Source organism: Protopterus annectens, chromosome 10.part0 (assembly GCF_019279795.1).
Source record: "Protopterus annectens isolate FY-2018-M chromosome 10.part0, PAN1.0, whole genome shotgun sequence".
NCBI classification, from domain to species: domain Eukaryota; kingdom Metazoa; phylum Chordata; order Ceratodontiformes; family Protopteridae; genus Protopterus; species Protopterus annectens.
The window spans coordinates 305,770,987-305,789,440 of record NC_056744.1 but is presented as its reverse complement, the minus strand read 5'-3'; the positions used below and the strand labels follow the sequence as shown (position 1 = coordinate 305,789,440).

At 42.5% G+C, this 18,454-nt stretch overlaps 1 protein-coding gene across 1 annotated transcript in view; it reads right to left on the bottom strand.

Moving 5' to 3' along the window:
* SUCO (SUN domain containing ossification factor) overlaps positions 1-18,454 on the bottom strand; it is a 1,178,094-nt gene that overhangs the window by 87,372 nt on the left and 1,072,268 nt on the right. The window contains exon 18 of the mRNA XM_044086746.1: positions 8,214-8,269. Within this exon, the coding sequence (XP_043942681.1) occupies positions 8,214-8,269 (56 nt within the window). The remainder of the gene's footprint in view (positions 1-8,213; positions 8,270-18,454) is intronic.

The window sequence follows — 18,454 nt, the reverse complement described above, 5'->3', positions numbered from 1 at the left end:
GGAAATGGAGGGAATGCATAAAGAAGTCCCTGAGGCCAATCGTGAACTAGAGCGTCTCTGGGGGAGTGTCTGCGAAGAGGGAGGAGAGAGAAGAAATTATTGCACTTGCTGTTGAAGGGGGTGGCGAAAAGGTCGCAGCAAGGCCGACCCCATTTGCGGAAGATTTGGTCCGCCACTGTCTGATTGAGAGACCACTCGTGAGGCATGAGAATTGCTCTGCTCAGCCTGTCCGCAATAACGTTGGACTTCCCAGGAATGTGCGCTGCTATCAGAAACCATTGGGAAGAGATCACCCACTGCCAGAGTCTAAGTGCTTCTCGACATAGGGGGTAGGACTTGGTTCCGCCCTGCTTGTTGATGTACCACACTACCGACATATTGTCTGTTTGAATTTCAATGGTCCCAGTGGGAAGAGAGTTGTGAAGCGCTTGCAACGCCAAAAGCACGGCTCTCATCTCCAAGACATTGATATGCAGATGGTACTCGTGAGGCTGCCAGGTGCCTTGGACTGTTCTGCCCTGAAAATGCCCCCCACCCGATCAGGGAGGCATCAGTGGTCACCGTAGCTACTGGAGGAGGAAGAGAAAATTGTCTGCCCTGGGGAACTGATGGGGAAACCATCCACTAAGCAAGTTGGTTTTTGCATGTTTGTGTGATCATTACCTCGTGTGACACTGGAAGTTGTTGGGAAGACCATTGGGTGAACAGCATGCACTGAAGAATCCTCATATGAAGACGAGCAAGGGGAACTAGTAAGGCATCCACTGAAGAATCCTCATATGAAGACGAGCAAGGGGAACTAGTAAGGCATCCACTGAAGAATCCTCATATGAAGGCGAGCAAGGGGAACTAGTAAGGCATCCACTGAAGAATCCTCATATGAAGACGAGCAAGGGGAACTAGTAAGGCATCCACTGAAGAATCCTCATATGAAGACGAGCAAGGGGAACTAGTAAGGCATCCACTGAAGAATCCTCATATGAAGACGAGCAAGGGGAACTAGTAAGGCATCCACTGAAGAATCCTCATATGAAGACGAGCAAGGGGAACTAGTAAGGCATCCACTGAAGAATCCTCATATGAAGACGAGCAAGGGGAACTAGTAAGGCATCCACTGAAGAATCCTCATATGAAGACGAGCAAGGGGAACTAGTAAGGCATCCACTAAAGAATCGTCATATGAAGACGAGCAAGGGGAACTAGTAAGGCATCCACTGAAGAATCCTCATATGAAGACGAGCAAGTAAGATGGCCGCTGCCATGAGACCCAAGGTTTTTACGACGAATCTGGCCTGAATTTTCTTGCATCCTAATAAGACCTGCAAATGTCGGCGAATGTCTAGCACTCTGTCTAATGGAAGTTTCGCTGACATGTCCTTTGTATTTAAGTTTGCGCCTATAAATGTGAAAGATTGACAAGGCGACAATGCAGACTTTTCGAAATTTATTGTGATGCCTAGTTTGCAGCAAATTTGGATGGTGTAGTTTCTGGCTCGCAGCAGGTGATGTCTGATGGTAGCAGTAAGGAGCCAGTCGTCTATATATGGAAACACCTGGAATCCTTGCCGTCTCAGGTGAGCAGTAACTACTGCCAAACATTTGGTGAACACCCTGTGGGCTGTGGTGAGACCAAAGGGCATAGCTCTGAACTGATAATGACTGGCTCCCAGCCGGAAGCGGAGGAATCTTCTGGAGCGTCTGTTCATTTTGATATGGTAGTATGTGTCCTGAAGATCTATGGAGCACATCTAATTGTCCTGACCCAGAAAGGGTAAAATGGACTGTAGCATGACCATCTGGAACTTCGTTCTTTGAACAGACCTGTTTAGTCTGCTGAGATCCAGAATGGGTCTCCAGTCCCCTGCCTTTTTTGGTACCAAAAAGAACCTTGAGTAAATTCCGGATCCTTGCTGGTCAGCTGGGACTGGCTGGATGGCTCTTTTATTTTTAGCAGTTTTGATATTTCTTGAACTGCTTGATCCCTTAGATTGGGTGGAACATCTGGTAGGGATTTGTTGGGAATGTGTGGAGTGTGAAAAAAGGGGATTTTGTAGCCTTCGGATATGATAGACCGTACCCATTTGCAGAACCATCAAAGGGGGTGTTGGTGAAAGACACCCTGAAGTGTTCCGCAAAGTTGCATAACCACATCCAAGCATGCCTCGTCAAAGCCACGCCTGTGCCTGCGGCCCTACTCGTGCCATCAGCTGCATAACAGATGAGCCGCATGGAGGAGTTTACTACCGAATTAAGAGTCGCCAGCTGGGAGGCAACCTTAGCCTGGGCCCCCGCAGCTGATGGATCTCGAAGGGTATCTCCTAGCTCTTTAAGGAGATCCCTTTGAAGGCGGGTAAAGTAGCACAAGTAGTTCAGCGACCTCATGGAGAAGGTCGCTGAGGAAAACATCCGCTTCCCATATCTGTCCATCGTCCTAGATTCCTTATTAGGGGGCTGGACAGACGAAGAAGTTTCAGCCAATTCCTTTTTTGTGGCCGCTGCTACCACCATGGCATCAACGGGAACACCCTTTGGCAGAAATTGCTTGTCCTGTGGTGCAGTAATAAATTTTGTGGGTCTTCGGGGAGTTGGTTCCACTGTGTCTGGGGCTGACCACGCCTTCCGAGCCACCACAGACATCAGTGAATTGAAAGGCGAAGACACCCAGGAGGTGGAAGGTCGGGAACCAAACGGATCCAGGAATACAGACTCATCCTCGGAAGGGTTAAGGGTAGTCCAGTTCCCCCTCTGCCTAAGTATCTCAAGGATGTCTGAGAAAGAGACATCCTCAGAGGGGGATCTCGGGGACCCTTCCGATTCCTCTAAGTCGGTATCTGAAGTGACAGACTCAGGGGAGTCAACATGCTTCCTCTTGCATTTCCTCTTTCGAGGGGGCTCCTCTGAATGATCAGGGGAGGCCTCGGAAAAGGAAAATACACCCAATGGGGTGCCCTGGAGCGCTTGTTCCCCACACTTGGGGTCTGGAGGAGGGGCAGAGGCAGACGCAGGCACCATGGGGGGGAGGAGCCAATGAGGCTGATCATGGGGCTGACTCAAAGGCCAGCACACTCCTCATGACCTCGAAGGCGCCCCTTCCAGATAGAGGAGAAGGCTCCGGCTCCGAAGAGACCAGAATCCTTCTCGGCACCGAGAGGGATGGCTCCAAAGCCGATGTAGGAGCCAAACTCACCTGCGCCAAAGCTCCGAGAGGGAGAACGGGGTCGGACAAGAGTCCGATGCCACTCACCCCCTCGGAGCCGACGAGTGTGTCCCGGCACCCAGATCCCTCCAAGGACGGCACCATGGAGTCGATCAGAGCTGACAACGGAACCAAAAAGGTAGGTATCTGCGCCGACGGTTCCACGATCCGAGCCCGAGCAAGCTCCGGCTCCGAACTCAAAGAATGAGTCGAAGGAGGAACTACTGCAGAGACAGGCGGAGCCGAACCCTGATGAGGGGGGCTGGATAACATTTTTGCCAGGGCCTGCGATTTTAGAAGCCTGCTCACCACTCTCTCCAAATCGTGGTCAGATAGTCTAGAAGACCGAAAAGAGTGGGATCGATGACTTTGCTCCGACTGTAATAGAGGCGACCCCGGAGCCGAGTGTATCGACTCTAGGGATGGAGATCTAGAGCATTTTCGGCTCCCTGACGGTTCCGACACTAGAGTCAGGGCCGACTGGGATACAGGTACTTCGGTTCTTGCCAGAACCGAAGTTGAAGCAGATGCCACGCCTGACGCTGGCTCCGAACTGGGAGCAGACGGCTTCGTTGGCTTAGAGGGTTTCACTGGCTGGGCCTTAGCCGGTGACCCTTCAAGTCTGAGTAAACCCCTAAGGATTAGCTTATTCCTACACTCCTGCAGGACTCTTGGACTAAAGGCATGACATACCGAACAAGAGTCCTGCAGGTGTAGGGCGCCCAAACAGTAGACACAAGAAGTGTGACCATCTGTCAGTGACATCTTCTGACAGCATGAGTCACACTTCTTGAATCCAGATACTTTCGTATCTTTGGACATTCCTGTAAAAAGGAAAGTCAATCACAGAGAAAAAGCAATCAAAGGGAAGTAGGTAACTAGCAAAAAACACAAGCACTCAACACAAGTTACCACATCCTAACAGCGCACACACACACACACACACACACACACACACACTATATAGAAGAAAAAGTAAGTAAAGCTGTTGATAAATAATTTCTAATAAAACTGCAATATAAAAGAACAAGGATTAGCCTCTAACTAAAAACGGCTACCTTGAAGAAACCAAGGGGGGGGGGACTCTCTAACAAAAACGAGGAAGGGACACTAATTTACAAAAAAACTAACTATAACTACTATAATACAGACAATTTTTTTAAAAGCTAACAAAATAGAAAAATATGACCTGAGCCAGTAAAAGCAACCTCGCAGCAGAAGCGGCAAACGAGATCTGGGTATCTAGTGCCAGGCATCATGGGATATAGGGTGGCCTCGATCCAGTAGGCAGCTCTCGAGCTTTTGAAGATGGCCGAGTCGGAGCCGAGGATCGGCTCCGAACCCAACCAGCAAGAATGAAGGCGAGATAGACAACTTAACATCATATTTTCTGGGAGTGTGGTGTGTTGGCGGACTTTCAGGATTCCCTGCGGATGCACTGCCAAAGATGCTGGGTGGGCAGATTGGTCTGATTAAAAAGATGATTTTTCTGAACTATGATACACAATCGGAATTGCCTAGATATGGCAAAGCCTTGCTGTGTCTAATAATGGTGGCTGCCAAAAAGCAATTACTAGAAAATGGAAAGCAATATCTAAACCAACTATACTGAAAGCAGTGAATACAGTAACAGAGATAAAACAGGAAATTAGATTTTTAGAAAAGGGTAGGAGCAAATTACATAGGAAAAAATGGGAATTATGGGAATACATACAAGGAATGAGGTCTAAAAGTCAGCAGGACTTAAATGAGCTATGTAATGCTTGAGTGAGAAAGACTGGGTAAATTATAAGTGATGTACAATGTTTGCAAATAGGTGTGTGTCAGTATGGCTTGTGATGCAAAATGCTTGTGACTAGGATTGTGTTTGTGTGGTTCGTTTTCATTTATATAAATGTATGTTTGCCTATGTAGCAAGTGATGGTTTAATAAAGATGTTTCTTGTTTAAAAAAAGACAGGAATTGAATAATTTATGTAATATTGCTTAGATTATATGATATATAGCAATAAATGTGAAGTATAATGTTTATGTTAATATAGATTGATTACTTTTATATGAATGTAAATTTGCCTACGTCACAAGTGATAATTCAATAAAGGTGTTGGGGGGGAAAAAAGTCAGTCTTACAAAATAACCGCAATGGTTTCAAACAAGTTATAAACTCAGATTCTCCCATATGTTAAAATTTCCTGCTCAGAAGAATTCTCTGCTGATCACTAGAAGGTGTGCTCAGGCCCAAGACGTCCCTAAGATATGAATGCCAAATCAGCAATTATGTTTTGTGTGGTTCTTTGTATGTGACTGCATGTGTACATGCAGACACAGTTACTTACAAAAGTCTGTATTACAGTGCCGTTAGTTTTGTGTGGTTCTTTGTATGTGACTGCATGTGTACATGCAGACACAGTTACTTACAAAAGTCTGTATTACAGTGCCCTTAGTTTTGTGTGGTTCTTTGTATGTGACTGCATGTGTACATGCAGACACAGTTACTTACAAAAGTCTGTATTACAGTGCCGTTAGTTTTGTGTGGTTCTTTGTATGTGACTGCATGTGTACATGCAGACACAGTTACTTACAAAAGTCTGTATTACAGTGCCCTTAGTTTTGTGTGGTTCTTTGTATGTGACTGCATGTGTACATGCAGACACAGTTACTTACAAAGTCTGTATTACAGTGCCCTTAGTTTTGTGTGGTTCTTTGTATGTGACTGCATGTGTACATGCAGACACAGTTACTTACAAAAGTCTGTATTACAGTGCCCTTAGTTTTGTGTGGTTCTTTGTATGTGACTGCATGTGTACATGCAGACACAGTTACTTACAAAAGTCTGTATTACAGTGCCCTTAGTTTTGTGTGGTTCTTTGTATGTGACTGCATGTGTACATGCAGACACAGTTACTTACAAAAGTCTGTATTACAGTGCCCTTAGTTTTGTGTGGTTCTTTGTATGTGACTGCATGTGTACATGCAGACACAGTTACTTACAAAAGTCTGTATTACAGTGCCGTTAGTTTTGTGTGGTTCTTTGTATGTGACTGCATGTGTACATGCAGACACAGTTACTTACAAAAGTCTGTATTACAGTGCCGTTAGTTTTGTGTGGTTCTTTGTTATGTGACTGCATGTGTACATGCAGACACAGTTACTTACAAAAGTCTGTATTACAGTGCCGTTAGTTTTGTGTGGTTCTTTGTATGTGACTGCATGTGTACATGCAGACACAGTTACTTACAAAAGTCTGTATTACAGTGCCGTTAGTTTTGTGTGGTTCTTTGTATGTGACTGCATGTGTACATGCAGACACAGTTACTAAAAGTCTGTATTACAGTGCCGTTAGTTTTGTGTGGTTCTTTGTATGTGACTGCATGTGTACATGCAGACACAGTTACTACAAAAGTCTGTATTACAGTGCCGTTAGTTTTGTGTGGTTCTTTGTATGTGACTGCATGTGTACATGCAGACACAGTTACTACAAAAGTCTGTATTACAGTGCCGTTAGTTTTGTGTGGTTCTCTGTATGTGACTGCATGTGTACATGCAGACACAGTTACTTACAAAAGTCTGTATTACAGTGCCGTTAGTTTTGTGTGGTTCTTTGTATGTGACTGCATGTGTACATGCAGACACAGTTACTTACAAAAGTCTGTATTACAGTGCCGTTAGTTTTGTGTGGTTCTTTGTATGTGACTGCATGTGTACATGCAGACACAGTTACTTACAAAAGTCTGTATTACAGTGCCGTTAGTTTTGTGTGGTTCTTTGTATGTGACTGCATGTGTACATGCAGACACAGTTACTTACAAAAGTCTGTATTACAGTGCCGTTAGTTTTGTGTGGTTCTTTGTATGTGACTGCATGTGTACATGCAGACACAGTTACTTACAAAAGTCTGTATTACAGTGCCGTTAGTTTTGTGTGGTTCTTTGTATGTGACTGCATGTGTACATGCAGACACAGTTACTTACAAAAGTCTGTATTACAGTGCCGTTAGTTTTGTGTGGTTCTTTGTATGTGACTGCATGTGTACATGCAGACACAGTTACTACAAAAGTCTGTATTACAGTGCCGTTAGTTTTGTGTGGTTCTTTGTATGTGACTGCATGTGTACATGCAGACACAGTTACTTACAAAGGTCTGTATTACAGTGCCGTTAGTTTTGTGTGGTTCTTTGTATGTGACTGCATGTGTACATGCAGACACAGTTACTTACAAAAGTCTCTATTACAGTGCCCTTACATTTAAAAGTGCAAGGATCAACAGATTGAACATGAGAACAGACTCATCCTGTGAAGCCATTATCTGACTACAACAGCGTTTCTGAAATAAAGCTACAAATATATGTGATGAAGTCCTTGCTGAAAATAAAAAGATGAATAAAGAAATTCAAATGTAAATGATTTTAAAAGGATTTAATGTAGTTCAGTATAATTTCTTCAAGAAATGGAAAACACTAAGGGGAAGTGGTCCACCTCGCCTTGTCTACTTTTTCATGCTATTGAGGGTAAGACCGTGATGACCATCAAAACCATGAAAATGCTTTTTACAATTTCTAAAGCACCCTGTGGTGTTGGGTGAAGTCTCCTCCTGGTTCCATTCCAGAAGATCAAACACTGCAAGAAAACGGTGGCAAAGTATTAATGTAAAATCCAATAAGATCTCCATTGGTCAGACTCTGATGAGAAAAATACAGGACTGCTTTGCAAATTCTGTATAGCTATACTGCCTTCTGGTGGGCAGGTATTCATCAAGTGATGAATTGCAGGTTAAGACAACTCGAACCATATACTGACAAACAGTTTTTACATTTTTGCACATGCCAGAATAAGACATCAGATCATTCTGAGACTCGAGAACTACCACCTCTACTCTCAATGTGTGACAACAGGATAAGAAACGGATTTTAACACCTTTCTGGAAAAGCATCAGGTTATCCACAGTTAAGCCCCACCTTTACTACACTGCCATATCACTCCCCAACAGCTGATGAGGGCTAGCAAAGAAAAGTGGAATACCTTTTTTCCAGGTGAGAACTTCAATGGTTCAACAATGAATAAATCATCAGGACCCACTGGAAGAGAAAAAGATAACAGTCAATACACTGATTGAGCAAAGTCTCTTACTTGTGGTTTAGAGTAAACATAGCAGAAATAAGCCAGCAGAAATATGTGTGTGTGTGTGTATATATATATATATATATATATATATATATATATATATATATATATATATATATATATATATATATACACACACACAAACTCTGATCAACAGAAAAACTTCATGAATTCATCTATAAACACAACTACTTACATGAATGGGCCAGAAAAGCACAGCAGTGCAAAATGCTCACAATGACAGTAGATTATCTGATCAGTTTACTCTCATTCCAAAATGTTATGGCATTTTTTTACTACGGTTACCACCTCTTGCAATGCTGAAAACCGGAGTGAAGCCACACACCCTGCACTACATGCGACTCCACCCAGGCCCAAACCATCTCCACACCCATTTTATGACAAAAATACATACATTAGAACGGAATGTCCCTTTTAGTCCGTTTTGACATGCCTAATCTAGGTTGCTTGATCTTTTTGTTGTTGTACAGTATCTTAGACTCCACTGCATCACTTTATCGATGCTTTCTTTTTTTTTTTTTTGGGGGGGGGGGGGCAAAGCTTGCCTTTTAACAAACTCTGGCATTCTGTTCACACCTTTAAGCAGAATATCGAAGTTCGTACAGTGCTTTCCAGACTACTGGAGAATCATTGATTCCCGGACAGTCCTGAAAAATAGCGGATAGGTGGCAAACCTAGTTTCTACTATCTACCAAAACAGGATAGAAGATCTAGAAATCACCAGTCATATGAGTTTTTGTATCACTCTGCCTGAAATATTACCCCCTATACCTCTATTCTCAGCACTTTGAAAAATTCAGGGCTTGATAAAGACATAGGTTCATAGAACCTAACTGCTCTTGTGGACCTTTTTAAGCCTAGCCAGTTACCCCATGTGAGAATCAAACCCTGCACCTTGTGTTTTTAAGTTAAGCACCTTAAGCATTATGCAAAGTAGAACACTCCAACTAGTAAAACAAATAGACAGAGCAGGGTAGATCCAATTCACTCGAAGCCAGTACAAACACAGATAACTCTTTATTGTAAGTCACACAGGTTGAGCGCTTTCATCTGCCAGGAACGCAGATTTCATCAGAACCATTTACAAGGCATCAACTCGAGCTTAAATACTTGTTTTGGCGCCAAACTACAATTAATTAAATTAAAATGAGTGAGTCTTAAAACGGCCATGTTCTAGAAACAGAACAGAACTTTTCAAAATATAAATTATACTATATATAATATATAAAATATAAAATATAAAATATAAAATTGTACGAGCTAGTTCCACTAATTAATCAATACTTAGTGTGCTCTAAATAATAACTTATGCATCATAGTCACTTGTGTGAAATGCTTAAAAGTACCTAAAACCATGAATAACATATAAATATATGAATACAAATACTTAAAGGTGCATAAGGAAGTAGTACACATTTGTTCATATTGGATGCGGACAAGATAGATATCCTTTTATCTTTTTAGTCTTTTTAATAATAATAAATGCATGATGCGGTGGGAATTGCATTGATGCAGTATATAATTGGAACGTACAATTAAATATAGACTATAAATAACTAATATTCTCTGTTCCTAGTCTGTACTATGTAAGCTGGTCCCTAATACTGCTGATGTGAATCACCCTTAGTCATAACAAGGTGTGAAACTATAATGGTACACGTATTAAAACGTATGTCAAAAACTATTATCAAAAACTAATATCAAAAACTAACCAACTCAATTTAAAGCTAGCATCCCACTATATTTGATCCTCTCAAACCTGGTCTCAACAATGAACAGCTATATACTCAAGGCACTGAAACTGAAGCATTAGTATATCGTCAATGCAGGAAAACAGTGTTAGTGGATGTTAGTATGCACTTTAATGAGATGGTTATGCTGTCATATGCCAAAACTAAGTTGCATATTTGTTTATAGTAAGGGGTTCTGAAGATTTTTGATGCCTTCTAGGTGACAAAAGAAAGTAAGTCATCACTAAGATAATGTATCATAATAAGCTGTTTTACTGTTACGTGCTCACAATAACTAATTTTGCGGAATGTCGATATAAAAAAAATTCTATGAAGGAAAAGGTGAACCTCTGAAAAACAATGTCAATCCAAAACTCAAAACAAACAGATGTCCTTCCATATCACTATTGCAGTATTCTCTGCTAAAGGGATTCCCTGCCATGGGTAGCCCAACGTCTGGCCAGTATACCTGCACCTTAGTATTTTTATAGATGCTGTATGTCACACGTATGCTCCCCGCTCAATTCAGGTTTTCCCTGCTCCAGAAAATCCCCAGCGTGAATCTCATGATTTTACCGGGGGTTATTTAATGCATTGCTGGCCTTGAAGCCTCCCCAAGGAGTTTGGTTCTCTACTGCACTCAAGAGGCTGAGACAGCAGGATTCTTCTGAGGAGGACGTGGAGGCTGGGGAGGAGTCTCTGGTATATTCCTCTCAGATCTCTTCTCCTTTGGATTATGGCTTTGAGGACAAATACACTATTAGCCCAGACTTTCTCTTGAAAGAAGTCTCCTTTGGCGACACTATTTCTCATATGATGGAATATTTTAAATGGGACTGCTCTCAGGTTTATGACATTCAAAATGGGTATTATGCGTTCTTCCAGATGCAGTCCCCAAAGCCCTCTGCTGTCCCTCCTGTCCTGGCTGCCCATTTTGGATACCTTTTCAACAGCTTCCGCGGCCTGGATTCTCAACCTCCAGCCCCTAAGAAGCCTGACTAACTATAAGGTGCCTATGGAGTGCAAGTTTTTCTACAAATGTCCCTACTGACCCTTCTGTAGTGTTTCTATCTTCTGACAAACCCTCTTTTGCCTTCTACTGAACAACTTCTCTCAGACAAGGACAGCAGAGCAATGGAATGGCTGGACAAGAAGGGATACACCGCTGCCACCTTGGAGTTTTGGGCTATTAACTACCAGATCCATATGACCAGGCAATGGAATGACTGGACAAGAAGGTATATACCGCTGCCACCTTGGAGTTTTGGGCTATTAACTACCAAATCCATATGACCAGGCAATGGAATGGCTGGACAAGAAGGTATACACCGCTGCCACCTTGGAGTTTTGGGCTATTAACTACCAGATCCATATGACCAGGTATGTTTTGGCCCTTCTTTCTTGGGCTTCCCAGACCATCTCAGAACTTCCTGATTCTGAAGGGAAGGCTTCGGTCCTCTCTTTACTGGGCTCTACTTCTCAAGTAGCCCGCCACTCTAAATGTAGTTATGATGCAGCTGAGGCCTCCTTCTAGAGCTGATACTTTTGGTTCTCTTTTGATGCATTATTCTTGGCTTCGTGTCCAGCCTTTGCTTGATAATAAGGCTAAACTGGTTTGATTTTGCAGCTGCTGAGCTTTTAAGTATCTGCAGGATAAGGGTAAGACCTTACAGGAATTGAAGCATATCTTTGTGTCTATCCTTTTTCCCTGTCCACAGTCTGCTGGTGAGAAGGTTCTTCAAACCTTGGATTTACATAAGCAGCTCAGATATTATTTAGATAAGACTAAGGACATTCACAAGTCTGAGCAGCTATTTCTTTTCATCCCAGATCTCTGGGTTTGGCTGTTTCTAAGCAAGACATTTCATCATAGATCTCTAAGGCCATTTCTTTTTGTTACTCCTTTCATGGGAAAAGCTTTTCTACATCGGTAAAGGAACATTCTACCAAGGCTGTGGCTTCCTCTGGTTCTTTTTTCAAAGGACTGGATACCAATTCCATGCTTGAGGCTGTAACTTTCACCTCTGAACATACCTTTAATAAGCATTACAAACTGCACGTTTCTAGAGCAAGAGGTAGCTTTGCCAGAGCTATCCTCCACAGGTTTCTTGAGATCTCTTTTGAGCCTGCTCCTCCCAAGTTTCCTCGACCTTTTGTACTCTCCTTTTAGTATAGGAGGACAGTACAGTTGTGTAAAATCTTACAATAGATGTTCTTCACTTCACTGTCGCAGTATTCGCTCCCTCCCTCCTCCCCCTTCTGCTCTATTACAGTAGATGTTCTTCACATCACTGCTGCAGTATTCACTCCCTCCCTCCTCCCCCTTCTGCTCTATTACAACAGATGTTCTTCACATCACCGCTGCAGTATTCGCTCCCTCCCTCCTCCCCCTTTTGTTTTTTGGATGCACATGTTCCTCCTACTTCCTAGGACTGTTGTTCCTCCTGGGGCTGTTTAGTTCAGAGGTATGTACACCGAATAAGTCACCTTTATGCCCTATGCCTTCAACAGGGAGCATATTCATGATGTCTATAAAATGCTAAAGCTTTGGTATACTGGCCAGGCTTTGGACTACCAGTTGCAGAAAGTCCCTTTAGTAAAGAATACTGCAACAGTGAAGAGAAGGACATCTACTGTTATGTAAAGATTTTACACAACTGTACTTTCAATAATCTATGACTGCCCTCTGCAAAGTCCAAAAATTTCTGGACAAGAATCAAAAAACTCCTACTACCCGAAAAAGAAAATATCTTAATCCATTCCTGAAATTACAACTCAAGGTTTTCAACCTTATTACATACCTCCATACCTCCACACAGCATGCATCTATCATTCAGTAAGCAGATGACACTACCTTAATCTGTGCTGCACAAAACATTCCCACCCTCCTGCAAACAACTCAACTAGCATTCTCTGATGTTGAAAATAACCTTACCAAAGCCCAATTTATCCTCAATTCAAAGAAAACTCAGCTTATGATTATAACCAGTTCTAACAAAAACACTTAAAACAGTCAATTCACTATCTACTCCACAAATGCTACTCCAATTGCTCCAGTGGCACAGGCTGTTATTGGGAATAACCATAGACTCTCACCTAAAATTTGATAGTCATATCAACTTTATTAAAAAAGTACATGCCAAACTGGGATCACTCTACCGTATCAAACCATTTCTTACCAACAACACAAGATCAGCCATTGCTCGCTCCCAACTTCTATCCACCCTACTCTATGCATCTCTCATTCTGACTAATCTCAACAAAACTGAACTAAGCAAAATGGAAGACTGCTATAACAAAATTGCCCACTTTGCTGCAAATGGCTCATACAGAACTCATCACTGTACTGTTTTGAGACAGCTCCACTGGCTTGAACTGCCAACCTCCTAACCTACAATTAGCTCTGCCTCTGTCATTCTATTACCTCCCCAATAAGTGTCCTGCCCTCAAAAACCTAGTACGACATCACTCTGGCAAAAGGCCTCTTAGATCATCAAGGAAACTACTACTAGAAGTCACCAACAGCTACAACAGCTTTGGAGATGCACTGTATAGTAGTTCAGTGGCTAAAAAATGGAACTCTGTCCCCACTAGCATTCAAAACGCATCATCCAAAGCCTCCTTTAAAGACATCATCAGGCAACATCTCAAGTAAAGGTGGCTGTGCCACGATTGCTCCCCAGGATAGTGAAAGCGGATAAGGTACACATACTAAACTTAGAGTACTTGATAATAGTTTTCAATCTTACTCTCAAACAGTGGCTAATCTACAATGTATGTACTGTACCTGTGTACTATGTATGTATTCTACCTATGTTCCAAATTTCAGCTGTACACCACAAATCTATTAATTACCTTTATTTTTAAAATTAATATTTTTTTGTTTCTTCTCTCCATTGTAACTGTTGATGTGCCGCATACCACTGTAAAAACATGTCTTTTGTAATTTGTGTGTATACTGATCATGTCTAAATAACTAAATGCATCTGTAATTTTTCTTTGCGGAGCTTTTCTCCCCGGACAACTACTGAAAAAGGGCCTTTTCGGCTCAGTCAGACATCCCAGTTAACAAATGTAAAATAAAATAAAAATAAAATTGTTCAAAGATGCAACATCCTTATCCTCTACATGAGACGCATAGTATACAACATCCTTATCCTCTACATGATACGCATAGTATACAACATCCTTATCCTCTACATGAGATGCACAGTATACAACATCCTTATCCTCTACATGAGACGCACAGTATACAACATCCTTATCCTCTACATGAGACGCACAGTATACAACATCCTTATCCTCTACATGAGACGCACAGTATACAACATCCTTATCCTCTACATGAGACGCACAGTATACAACATCCTTATCCTCTACATGAGACGCACAGTATACAACATCCTTATCCTCTACATGATACGCACAGTATACAACATCCTTATCCTCTACATGATACGCACAGTATACAACATCCTTATCCTCTACATGATACGCACAGTATACAACATCCTTATCCTCTACATGATACGCACAGTATACATCCTTATCCTCTACATGATACGCACAGTATACAACATCCTTATCCTCTACATGATACGCACAGTATACATCCTTATCCTCTACATGATACGCACAGTATACAACATCCTTATCCTCTACATGATACGCACAGTATACAACATCCTTATCCTCTACATGATACGCATAGTATACAACATCCTTATCCTCTACATGATACGCATAGTATACAACATCCTTATCCTCTACATGATACGCACAGTATACAACATCCTTATCCTCTACATGATACGCACAGTATACAACATCCTTATCCTCTACATGAGACGCACAGTATAAATATATCTGCTTGTACCCTGAGCAAAAATACTGCATGAAACAAAAATGGGCTCTCACTGCAACTCAAGGTAAACTGTTAAACCTCCTTCTAAACACCTGTGCTTGTTTCTTTGTGCTAAAGTCACCCTCACTCACTCACTTCTGTGACCCAGCTCGTAAAAATTTAAATCGTACATAACACATGATTTATGATTCCGCAGACCCCACCCAAACCCCACTTTTCCAGTCTAGAAAACAGGTAATTAGTGCCTGAATGTATGCTATAGTGTGCAGGGTTACTGTGGGAACATTCTCAAAACAATCAGTCCAAACACTATTAGTCATACGACACTAACTTCTGATTATTGCGGTATAAAAGAGGTAGCCTGAAGGCAGCAAATAAGGCAGATGTCCTTCGTGATTCACTGTTGCAGTCATCACATTTGGGTAATCTGCTGGCAGGTTGCCCTCAGTCAGCCTGATTAACAAAGTCTTGGGTCCTGCGTCGGTTGCTGTCCCTTTTTCCATGACGTCAGGTCGTCAGGGTTATATAAAACATGCAGCAGACGTCATTACATCAGTCTTTCTTGCCGTGCGGTGCCCGAAGTAGAAGCAGTTCGCAAGTGCCGGTGGTCAAGACTCCTGAAATTTTCGTTTTCAAGCTTCAGAACCAAAGTCTTAGCTTTAATTCGAAGTACCCTGTTGGGGAAACTTTTTCTTGCTCCTTACAGATGTCAGCAAAAGTTAATAATTGCATTACTTGTGGGAAACAAATACCTCAAAGATTTTCATTTGTACTGTATTCCTTGCCTAGGCCCTGACCACGACGTACCTTGCTGTCGGTTTTGTGCTTTAATCAGTGCACTATCTGTCATCGGTACATTTTTGCCTCTAAATATTTCGGTTCCCTGTTTAATTATCCAGAAATGACGTTGATTAGCCTTCCGACTACCGGAATTCCGAAAAAACGCAAAGAAAAAGACAGACAGGCCTTCGAGGTCCAAAACCGCCGATGACGCTTCTCCTAAGCCAGTCGCCAGTTCGCTGTACTAAGTGAGGCGCTTTTGCAGCCCCTGATACCCGCTATTTCTGACTCAAAGGCCTCTACTGAGACCCATTCAGAGTCCAGTATGCCATGAGATGCTTCACCTATGGAACCCTCGGATGTCTCCACCTTGCATGGGTCCAGAGCTGCTGTGCAGGCACCGGTTTCTGAGGGTGTATTCAGGCCTACTGACTTGCATATTAAACCGACTCCACCTTCTATTCTAAGGCCTAAATCTAGATCTATGTCTAAAAAAAACGATGCCCAGGCCACATGCTCAGGCCCCTATGCCAATAAAACAAATTATCAAAATGGCTGAAGATCTTATTACTCTAATCAGGGGTAGTCAACCCACCCCTTCTAAGAGGCCTAGGACTGAGCTTGACTGAATTTTCTGATCATGACTTTGTTTCTTCTAATTCTTCCAATGACCTGGATTTGTCCATTCCTACTTATGAGGATTCTGGTGCAGAGGACTCCATTCCCTCTGCTTCCCCCCTAAGGACTTTTCTTTTGAGGAAACTTTACATACCTTAAGGGAGCATTTCCACTGGGAAAGTCAGGAATTTTCTGAATCTAAAACGAGGCTTAGGGATTTCCTTCTTCTACCTCAGCATAGGCCTTTGGCTATTCTTCCTGTACTACACATTGTTGTTGATGTGTTTTTGGAATTCAGTTTGGCCCCTGACTCCCTGCCTCCAGCTCCTAGTAAACCTAACAGATACTACAGGGTTCCGGAGTCCCACAAGTTCCTTTTCAAAGATTCTTTTGCAGACCCTGAAACCATTTCCCAGGGGCCCCAAGGGCATTAAGGCTTCTACTGCTAAAAATCCTACCCCTTCTGATAGAGACTCCAGGGCATGGACAGATGGGGTGAAAATGTTTATACTTCTGCAACCTTGGCAATCAGGGCTTTAAAAGTACAGTTGTGTACACTTACCATAAATGTAGATGTAGAGTGTATTCACTGTTGCAGTCATTACATTTGGGTAATCTGCTGGCAGGCTGCCCTCAGTCAGCCTGATTAACAAAGTCTTGGGTCCTGCGTCGGTTGCTGTCCCTTCTTCCATGACATCAGGTTGTCAGGGGTATAAAACATGCAGCCGACGCCATTGCATCAGTTTTTCTTGCTCCAGATGTCAGGTGCCCCCCAAATGGGGAGCAAAATATATAAATAATTAAAAGCACAAAAAATATATACCTCCAAACAAAAGCAAATACACCAAAAAGGCTTTTAAGTATAGTAATAGAAAGTAGAGGCATAGTAAGAGAAAAACAGGTGGCTGGAGGGAGGGTAACCAGGACTGCAACAGTGAATACAATCTAACATCTACATTTATGGCAAGTGTACACAACTGTACTACATTCTTCATGTTTCACTGTTGCAGTCATTTCATTTGGGTAGATTCCCAAAGCTATGGTTGGGAAGATGGATTTATACAGCATTAGGACGGGCTATAAGGCTCTGCAAAACAGCAGTGGCAAAGCCAGCTCTGTATTTAGAGAAAACTGCTTAGTGATAATGCTTGGTGAAAGTATGAACTGAACTCCAGGTAGCAGCTTCTAGAATATCCCTAGTAGGAACACCTCTAAGAAAGGCTGTAGAAGTAGATGCAGCCCTGGTGGAATGGGATCTGATCCCCTGGGGGATAGGTTTTCCATGGTGATTATAGCAGAAATGAATAACAATGGCTTATCCATTTAGAAATGGTTTGCTTTGAAATAGTCTTTCCATCTGCCCCTACAGCAAATGGTACCAGCAGTTGTTCAGATTTTCTTCAAGATTTAGTCCTGTCCAAGTAAAATCTAAGCTGTCTGTATACATCCAATGAATGCAGAATCTGCTCCGTCTTGTTCTGTGGACTGGGAAAGAAAGTTGGCAAATGAATGGACTAAGAGCCACACTGGATACAACCTTGTGCATGAAGGATGGATTGGTTCTGAGTGACACCCTGTCTGCATGAAAGATGATGAAAGGCTCCACTGCCATAAGGGCCTGTAATTCAGAGATCCTTCTAACTGAAGTGATTGCCAAAAGGAAGGCTGTTTTCCAGGAAAGGAATTTTAAGTCTGCAGTAGCAGCTGGCTCGAAAGGAGGTAGAGTGAGTTTCTCCAATACAAAATTAAGGTCCCAGGCAGGGGATGTAGCTCTCTTGGGAGGTGTCAAGTTTTTGGCCCCTCCAAGAAACTGCTTTAACAGAGGATGAGAGAAGCGGGGAGGTTCTGTTTTGTGAAATGGCTGAAGCATGGATTTTTATGGAAGAAAGAGACAGGCCCTTGTGAAGCATCTCAGTTAAGTATTGTAAAATCCAAGGTAAATTGGGCACTGCTGTGCTCATCCCTTGAGATTGTTTCCAGGCACAGAATCTTTTCCATTTGTCAGCATAAAATTTTCTAGTACTAGGTCTTCTCGCCTCCAAAATGACATCCATCACAGATTCGCTGACGGATGCTAAGGTGGAACTTAAGTGTTTAGCCAAGCTGCAAGATTCAATGCTTGGAGC